The 9,970-nt window shown below is 38.0% G+C and overlaps 1 protein-coding gene across 1 annotated transcript in view; it reads right to left on the minus strand.

Annotated features, from left to right (window-relative positions):
- Nucleotides 1-9,072, minus strand: part of hand2 (heart and neural crest derivatives expressed 2) — a 10,521-nt gene extending 1,449 nt beyond the window's left edge. Inside the window, exon 1 of the mRNA XM_024259847.2 lies at nt 8,008-9,072. Within this exon, the coding sequence (XP_024115615.1) occupies nt 8,008-8,601 (594 nt within the window). The 5' untranslated portion in view covers nt 8,602-9,072. The remainder of the gene's footprint in view (nt 1-8,007) is intronic.
- Nucleotides 9,073-9,970: the final 898 nt, after the last annotated feature.

Consider the following 9,970-nt stretch of genomic DNA (forward strand, 5'->3'; position numbering starts at 1 on the left):
GTCTGTCTTTGGTCCATTGTCTATGTCTACTGAACAAGTTTACTAAACACATGTTCACATGTGTTTTATTCTTCTTTGTGAATGAATGCTTTGCATTTGCTTTGTGATGTTTCAGCTTTGGCTGCACGGTGGCGCAGTGGTTAGCGCTCTCGCCTCACAGCGAGAAGGCCCCGGTTCGAATCCCGGCTGGGACCTTTCTGTGTGGAGTTTGCATGTTCTCCCCGTGCATGCGTGGGTTTTCACCGGGGACTCCGGCTTCCTCCCACCGTCCAAAAACATGCTTCGTAGGTTAATTGGCGGCTCTGAATTGCCCCTAGGTGTGAATGTGAGAGTGAATGTGTGTGTGATTGAGGCCCTGCGACGGACTGGCGACCTGTCCAGGGTGTACCCCGCCTTCGCCCTTCAGTAGCCGGGATAGGCTCCGGCACCCCGCGACCCCGAAAGGAAAGAAGCGGTCAAGAAGAAGATGGATGTTTCAGCTTTATGCTTAAAACTTTGCATTTGCTATTGTCGCTGGATGTGGTCGTCAGAAGACTCCCTAGCAACAGTGACTAGAGTCGTTAGCTCATGTCATTGCACAGGACACAGAAGATGTTACTTATTGGTACATAGACATGAACAAATGTTCAATAAACTTGTTCAGTAGACGTATAGACAATGGATCAAAGATATAGACAGTGGACTTTTAAACATATTTTGGCACAAATGGAACCCCATACAGCCCAGCCTGAGCCAGATTCTGCCTTCAGTGGCTCCAAGGTATATTGAGTTTGAAAACCCTGATGTAGATAGTATCTCATCATGTTGACTGAGATGATCCTTCTTATTTATTGAACTTTTAAACATGATTTCATTGATAGAGATATATTTCATGATACTTGTGAAATCAAAAATGCATTTTCAGAAAAACTAATTTACAAATGTGTCACACAATATGTAATTAAAGTCCGACTCCGATCATCTTTTGATCTATTGTAAAAGCGCTCCCACTTGTCTATTAATAACGATTACGCCGTTTTTCAGCAAAATTCCCCCAAAAAATTAGTTTTCTCTGAAATAGTTTCTGCAGAGCTGTGGTAGTTAATCAGAAATTTGCCTCCTAGCTGTGTTGGTACGAAGTAAGCCCGCCCCTCTTCCCATTGCCCATCAGTTTAGAGTCTCTCCCGCTAGCTTATAGCCCCTCACAACCTACCATTACCAGTACAACAAAAAGGGCGAACAGTGTTGGAACTATCCAATACAGTCCGGCTCAGACGAGAAAAGCAAAGATGAACACCAAAGATGAACACACATCTATTTGTCTACAACTGAATACATCAAAATGTGTTGAAGTAATCCAATTTTAACTGCATTTTTTCATTGTCTCCAAATTCACAATGATTTAAATAAAGAAATACTCAGTATTTATATGTGGCTTTCATTATCAAAAAAATGCCAACTGGAGAGGGTCTTTAAGGCCTGAAGTGCCATTGTCTCAGACCGAATGTGCAAGTGGAAGTGTATCCATATAAAAAGAAGAAAGAAAAGTAAAAATTTGCTGTCCTATAATTCATAATATAACCCTCCATTTGTAACATTATTTATTTGCAACATCTCAATGGTTGAAGTTGATGACACAAATATTTAGTAAAACGTATCAAGTATCACGCAAAAAACTGTCTTCTTGATTTAAAGGCATGCTGGCATTTTTGGAGCTGCACTGTGGTGTAGTGGTCAGCACTGTCATCTCACAACCAAAGCGCTTAGCCCTGCTTTGCTTCACTCCCCGCTTGGTCTTTTCTGTGTGGAAGCTTCTATGTTTTCCCCAGAAATTCATGGGTTTCCTCCAGGAGCTCCTGCTTCATTCTTCAATCCAAAAACACTTGTCTTTGGTTAAATGGTAGCTAAAATTAACCTTTAGGAGTGAACGTGAGTGGTTATCTGTCTGTATGTGGCCCTGTGGCAGACTGGCAACCTGTACCCTGATAGGTGGGTTGGGATCCCCTGACTTGTGGATGGAAAGCCTATTTGTGAACACTGCTATGCGATCTCTAGGTCTTAAACATTTAAAGACCCACTACAAAGACAATAGTGTTTTAAAATGTCTTTGTGGCTTTTTTTAATTATGGAGGACTTTTATAAAAAATTAAGCATAAAATTGCCTTTCTGAGTATTTATTTAAATCGTAGTGAATAGGGGCAGACAAAAAAATGTATGTTTGAAAAGCTTGTAGTTGTGACGTAGATCCAAGCTCCATGCTCTGCTCCATTCTGATGCATCCACTTTTAGACAACTAGATCCATCAATGTTTTTGTTTTCCTCGTCTGAGCTGATATCTGGCTCAAAACTGTATGGCTGGGGTGAGGCTTTCTCCACGCCAACGATCCCGCCAACAGCTCACAACAAAGATTTTTTTTTAAATTTTGACTTAAAACAGAATAATCAGAAATAAAACACCATTGGGAACACTTGTGGTGTACTTTCTGGGCCTGCAAAGCCTTCAGTGAAGGCCTTGACTTTAACAATAGATCAAAGGTGATTGGAGTGGGATTTAAAAAACTGAAAATTAAAATTATTCTCATATTTAAGAGTCTGACTGACCAAGCTCTTAAGTTGTCATAAATAAATAAGAGAAAATGCATCAACTTAAACACATCTAAATCATCCTGGTTCCCTTTCAATGTTTATTGGAAGGAGTAAACATCCATTTTCTAAACCCTCTATATGTCTTTCGGGGTCACAGGATTGGTGGAGCTAGTTGACCCGGCTACTGTTGGGGAAGGGAGGGAACACCCTGGACAGATCACAAGTCGGTCGCAGTACCAGGAGCAAACATTTGTTCTTTTATGAACAAATGGTGAACTGTTCTTAAAGAAAAACTAAATCCCTTTATGGCCAAAGTCTATCACACATGTCATAGTCGAGGCCCAGGGGCCGAATCTGGCCCTCCAGATCATTTTATTTTATTTTTATTAATGTCCCGATGTTATCTAGCGCTTATTTCTAACTTGTATAATTTCAACAAAACATATGTTTATTGAGAGTAAAATATTGAAAGTTATTTAAGTTGATTAACTCTAGAATAAATATAATCTTACCTTTTTATTATTCATAGTTATGTTAAAAAGTTGCGTTTTTAAAGTTTTAAAAATTTAGTTTTAGTGTGTTTAATAAATGTTTTTATTCTGTTCGGCCCACTAGGTGTGTTTTGGATTTTGGCCCCCTGTCCGGTTGAGTTTGACCCCCCTGGTCTATCACAAAACACTTGCTCTCTCCGTCATTTCAGAAAGGGCGTTCAACACAACAATCATTTTACTCATCAAAACATTTAGCTATAATTGTTTATAAATATATTTTTTGGAATCTAGTTCATAAAAAGGATTTTATCAATTAATAAATCAATTAGTATATATATATATAAGACTTGAACTTCTCTGCTTTCAACAATGTGTGTACACATATTCATCATACAGTGTGCCTCGTATGTACGGTGGCCCTAAAGTCCAAATCAGACCAACACATCACTTGACGCAAAAACGTATTAAAAATCACAACAACAATTTTAAAAAATTCAAACAAGTAATAAAATCAATACAATATTTTAGAAATCAAAATGAAATTCAAGAAACCAAAACATAAGTCCTAAAGAAAAAATAAAATAAAATTAAACGTTTCGGAAAACAAAAGTAACTTCCAAAAATTAAAATGAAATGTTGAAAAAACGACAATAAGAAACCAGAAAAGGTAGGTACTATGAGTCAGATGATGATACTTAATTATTGACATTATTTTTCGAATGCGTCTTAACTGTCTGCATACTATAAAAATAATTATGATCAGTATGAAGCATATCCAGTATGGCTTCAAGAAATGATGGACAAACGTCATCATCCAATCAGTGATGTCTCAACATTTTTACCTTTTTCCCGCTTCTTCTTTCGTTTCATTTATGAAAATGGCTTTAGTTTTCCAAAATGTTTTTTTTTTTTAGGTACTATGGATCATTACTGTTTGGATGATGTCGTTCGTCCATCATCTCAACTGAAACTCATTTGGCATGAAGCGATACAGGATATTATCATTGAGTTTTTAAGGATTGTACATAAGCAGACACATACTTTTTTAAACATTAAATATATTTTGTCTGCATTTTGTTCTATGGTAAAACCAGAATACACGCTATAGCGGACAAGGCAGCATGTGGTTGTAAGAAATAAGAAAACTGTCATTCGAAATCTCATCCTGGAAAAAGATTTAATAAAGTTAATAAAATTGTTTTGATTATTAATTTTCCTTATAGTAAGTCTCATTTTAGTTTTATTTACGCCAAGCATTATACATTTCTTGACAATTAACCTATTTTTTTTTACTGCTTTGCTTTTGTGAATTAAACATTCTGTAAAATAAAACTGCTAGACGTAGGATATGGTAAAAATAATCACAAGACCATGTAATGGATGTATAAGGTCAAACGTTTCAGGTTCCTATAGTAAAACTGACAGTTTCAACATGGCAAACGGCACCGCAGAGAGCAGCAGATTTCTCTCAGGGTTTACACGTTTCAGGTTTATTTTTGAAAGCAGCCTCCAGGGGAGAAGAGATTAATGATGCCTTTTTGACAACAACAATGATAAGGATCTTAAAACGTAGGAACTGAAGCGTGCAATAATGATGGAGATTGATTTGTAATAATTGTTTAAAAAAAAAAAAAAAAAAATTGATCACAGGACCTGACGCTGCAGCCTGAACAGCTTCTCTTGTTCAACAGCCTTCTTAGGACAAATCGTGATTTAAAATCTGCCGCCTGAAGCGGAAAAACTGCATGTCAGTAGCTGTCCATCCATCCATCCATCCATCCATCCATCCATCCATCCCATCATTTCCATCTGGATTAATAAAGTTGAAAATTCTGCATCTTCAGCTCCACATTGACAAAATGTTTGGCTCAGCAGGGTACTATAATACTATCAACACACACAAGCACACACATAGTTTTTATATGTATAAACTATTTCCAAAAAATAAAAATAAATAAATTGCAATATCATGAAAAAATGTATTTCCATAATTAAATTGGAAAATATTTAGTTCCATAAAATATTCTTTGGCTCAAATTTAGCAAATGTGATGTGGACTTAATCTGGTTTAGTCTCCAAACTATTCAACTAAACACATTTTTGTTGGAACCGTGAGTGACGAAAAACTAAGTATGTGTTTGGAAATTCGGTTTAATTTTGATTTGTCTGCAGTAGCAAACAGTGAGAAGTGTGTTTCCGCTTTAAATTGCCAACCACCAGATAAACCAATCTAAATACAGTTAATTACAACTTTACAGAAAATGTAAATTATTTCAGCTTGAAATGTTTTACTTTTTATTTTTGAGCTAATTTCGATACATTTAAAATGCTACGGGACGGGCAAAAGATGCGCTCCTTTTCTCTTCATGTGATCAAACCGAGATTATTGTGAATGTTTCTGTCTTTAAAAAAATAGAGGTTTTTCTGAGACATTTCATTTTCTTCACACCATAACACCAAGTTAGGAATAAAAAATAAGGAAACACAGACAAGGGAAAAAATACACAACATTAATATCGGCGCTTCAAACAATCAGAAGCGGCACGCGCGCGGCTTAACGCTCCTGCGCCCCGCGTGCCTGCGTGTAATCTACGGAGACGAAAGAGGGTCAGAACTCTCCTCAGAACCGCTTTCCTTATTATTTAGAAAAATTAAAAGACTACAATTCTGACTCACAAAATGCCGACAGCAAACAAATAAATAAGTACACCAATTAAGCTGAAAAAATGTATTTAAAGGTTTCCTTTATAGACTATATTAACAATTTATTGTTTTCTTTAGAAATATAATGCTCAAAAAAGGTACTTAGTTCTAAATTATAAATATTTTAATAATGTATGTACAAATAACTTAAAAAATAATTATTAATACCAAATAACTAATTTCCATTTTTTTCATATAATTACACATGCCTAATTAAATTAAATGAGCTTTAATTATTTATTAATTTATTTTTTTAAATCAAGCTTCTTAGAGTCCTCACAACTGAGAAACAATGTAAACATGTCTGTTTTTGCATTTTTTTAATCTTTATTTCTTTATGGTTATAACTGCAACTTTTTTTGAAATTAATATATTTAGTGCCACAAAGATATAAGTCAGTTCATATCCACATCAGAAAAGGAAACTTTTTTTTTTTTTTTTTTTGGAAATGTCTATAAGCTATATCTACATTCTGACAAAAAAAGGGGAAAAATCAACACAAAAAATTGAACAAACGCTGTAAACATTTCAGTGTTTCACTGGGCTGTTGTTGAGATTGAAGTTGCTATTTTTTTATTTTTGGGTCAAAGATGACGAACTAAATACAAGCATCAAAAGCTAAATAGAATCATCAACGTGGAAAGCTACAGCAGTAACCAGCGTCCTTGAATGTCTTTGTCACCTTGAAGGAACCAAGATATGTATATATTTAAAAAAGCTAATCATATTTAAACTTTTAAAATGGTCTACTTTTTGATCATGTATTAGACTGCTTTATATAACTTTATTAATTATTAATATATATATATATATATATATATATATATATATATATATATATATATATATATATATATATATATATATATATTAAGTTTATTTATTTATTTATTTATTTATTAGATTTGCGCTCGTTTTGACCGTGGATGTGTTTAGTGTCTGCAGCTTTAAATAGGGTAAAGTGTTTTCTGGCTTCTTTTGCACACCACGCCCTCCAAAGACACCAATAGGAACTAATTCTTGTGTTTTTGTGCAGCTTTTGTTTGTTTGCAGAGATCATTGCTGTGGATCAGCTCCTGAAAGCAGACACCACTACAGTGTAAACTGACAGGAGGATGCTCAGATCTTTGGAAGTGAGTGAACACGGTGGCCTCTTTTCCAAACTTCCATTTTATCCCGCCATGCTTTCACGATCAAACATGTGTCAGAGCTGGGACCCACGCCGAGTGGACGGTCCAGCCGTCGAACCCCCGCGGCGCGCGTGCGCATTCTGAACCTGGACGTCTTCCGGCTCCACACAGTCTGAGAGAGGAAACACGTTTCCTGTCTCCACTCTGTGTTTGTGCAGGCCTGCAGTGATGATATGCTGAGTTTTCTGTACGAAAACACAACTTTATTCACATAATGTTTTATTTTAGTGTTCATGCAATTATTTTTTCATAATATAATAAAAAATAAAAGTCTGTAAATATTTAGAAGCTATTAAATTATTAGGGCTCAAATGAATTTATGTTTACTTCAATTCAATTCAAAATAATTCATCTAATAAATCTCTAAACATTTAAAATAGTGAGCTGCACGCACACTTTTATTTTGAAACTAAAACTGGTAGATAAATTAAGAAATATCCACTTTCCGCTTAAGCTTCAGAATAAACGTACATTAATTAATATAATAATAAAAATACATAATGTGCAAAATTCTAGTTAATCAGCTCGTATAAGGAGTACAGCCATTTATTTTTATGATATAAATAAGCCCGCAGAAAACCAAAATGATATTTTTTAATTCATTTTTTATTTGAGTTTTTTTTTTACAGTTTTACAAAATAATGATAGAACTCCAGGTTCTTTTACGTTTTGATGTCTAAACACACGTCAGAAACCCTCCTCCCCATTCATTTTTAGTTTTTATTTTTATTCATTTGTCATTTTCTTCTTACATCGAGCTATTAAAATTGTTTTCAAAAATGTTTTGAAAAAAAAAGAAATAAAAAAATGCTTTATTTTGAAATTATTCGGAATTCGGTTATTGAATTCTGACAAATTAAATCAAATTTTTGCTGCAATTGAACTTTTGTCTATTTTTATAATAATAATAATAATAATAATAATAATAATAATAATCTGGTATTTTTGCATCGCTTCCTCTGTAGAGGAGGTTCACGTTCTGCAGGAGGTTTTTGGCTCCAGCTGTGAGGTTCGCTCCTCTCCGAGGCGCGTGCTCCGCTCGCCGCGCGGGCTCTTACCGCCTCTCTCTTCCTGCGCTCCTCGCGGGCCTCCGTCTTCTTCAGGTCGGCCTTGAACGCCTGCGCGTCCCCGTGCTGCCCGTCCTTGTCCAAGATGTCCATAAGGTAAGAGATGTAACTGGTGGCGAGCCGCAGGGTCTTGATTTTGGACAGCTTGGTGTCCGCGGGGACGTTGGGAATACACTCCCGGAGCTCCGCGAAGGCCGAGTTGATGCTCTGGGTCCGCCGCCTCTCTTTCCGGTTGGCCGTGGGTCTCCGCTTGACGGTGCGGGGGTGTGAGTGGTGCACCGCGGCCCCGTTCACCGAGCCCGGCATGAGGCCGCTGGTGCCGTAGTGGTGGTGGTGATGGTGGGGGTCCAGGCCCCCCGCCGAGCCGCCACTGCCTCCGTGGTACTCGGGACTGTAGCCGGGCGCGAGGCCGTACTCAGCCGCCGACATGTCCGCGTGACTAATGAGCCAGCTGGTGAAGTACGGGGCGCCCCCGGGGTCCTCGTGACACCGCCCGGCCGCCGCCGCCGCCGCGTGCAGAGAGTAGTGGTGGCCGTCGTGGTGGTGCATGGCGGGGTGGTGCGGGAATCCCGACACCAGACTCATAATAAGACAGAGGGCAGGCCGCACAATCACAGGCTGTGGAGGGATGCCGCGGCGCGGGGAGGCTGCAGGCTAACAGATGTGCCCAGATGTTTGCATTCTGCATAATCTCCTGCAGGGACGCCGGCGGCCTCACACCGAGATCCCGCACCACTCTCAGTCTCTGATGAGGCCCACTCACGCTGAATCCAAAAGTTTCTGAACCTAAGGCATTGTTATTTCTCTTTTTTTGGAAGGAAAATCACAAACCTTGCAGTGAATGTGTTATTAAAAATAGACTAGTCCTCTTTCTCTCCGTGCGTCATGTTGCTCCACTGTCAGCCTCACAGCCGCTGGCCTTAAGGACCAGACTGGGTACTGAGAATCTAAAAAAAACTGTAAGAGTGAAAGATTTGCAGAATTATCTTCATGTAGGGTGGAGACAGTGACGTCACAAGCCCCAGGAACCAATGACAGTCCTCCGCTCTCTGCCTTGCCCTGGTAAGCAGCAGCCTCTCTGAAGTCTACTGCCTTGAATGTCCTAAATGTCAATTGGTCCTCTTAGTAGTCCTCTTGACACGCTAACATTGTGCACACAAGCATACAAAAGTTTGAGGTGAGACCTGATTCTGTTGATGCTTTGGTGAGCTGGAATTCCAGCCTGAAAACTATCCAGAATTTGGTTTTAATCTATGGTATTTTTCAGGTTATAAGTCGCTCTGGAGTACAAAGCTACAGACACGTGCTGCACAATTATTAATTCCTCTTCCATGATCGATTATCAAATGGTTGGGACTTCTGGGAATGAAAGGGACTCCATCCTTTCATCACTACAAAATCCAAGTCTCGATTAATCAAAGTTCAATCTGGTTTAACCTTCAACGCACGTTTAATAGTTTTGTAGACTCCCTAGACCCCGTTCGCAGTCGTAAATGTAGCTTCAGTATCAGCAGCCAAAAATGCATAAGAAAAAAGAAGAAATCATATGTAAGTCGTACTCGAGTATAAGTCATACTTTTGTGAGAAATGTATTTAATAAATTTCGGGAACAAGACAAACATTTGATCTTGAAAGGGAAATTATTATAACAGAATACTTATCAAGAATAGACTACATATATCCCCGTTTCACTATTCTAACTGTATTTAGAACATAGGAGGGATCTAGTATATTAGCACAACATATGAACAGTTATTCAGATAGCCATAAAGAACACACTAACAAGTCAACTGAACTCTTTATATCACTTTAAATCACAAAATCTATTGAATTCTTCTGTGTCGCTTTGGAATAATCCTGCCAAGCCCGGCACAAGACTAAACGGTAGTTCTGGGAATCACTGGGTACCTCACGATACGATGTGATACATGGCTCGCGATATCAATAATATCGC

This window comes from Oryzias melastigma, linkage group LG1 (genome assembly GCF_002922805.2).
Source record: "Oryzias melastigma strain HK-1 linkage group LG1, ASM292280v2, whole genome shotgun sequence".
NCBI classification, from domain to species: Eukaryota; Metazoa; Chordata; class Actinopteri; order Beloniformes; family Adrianichthyidae; genus Oryzias; species Oryzias melastigma.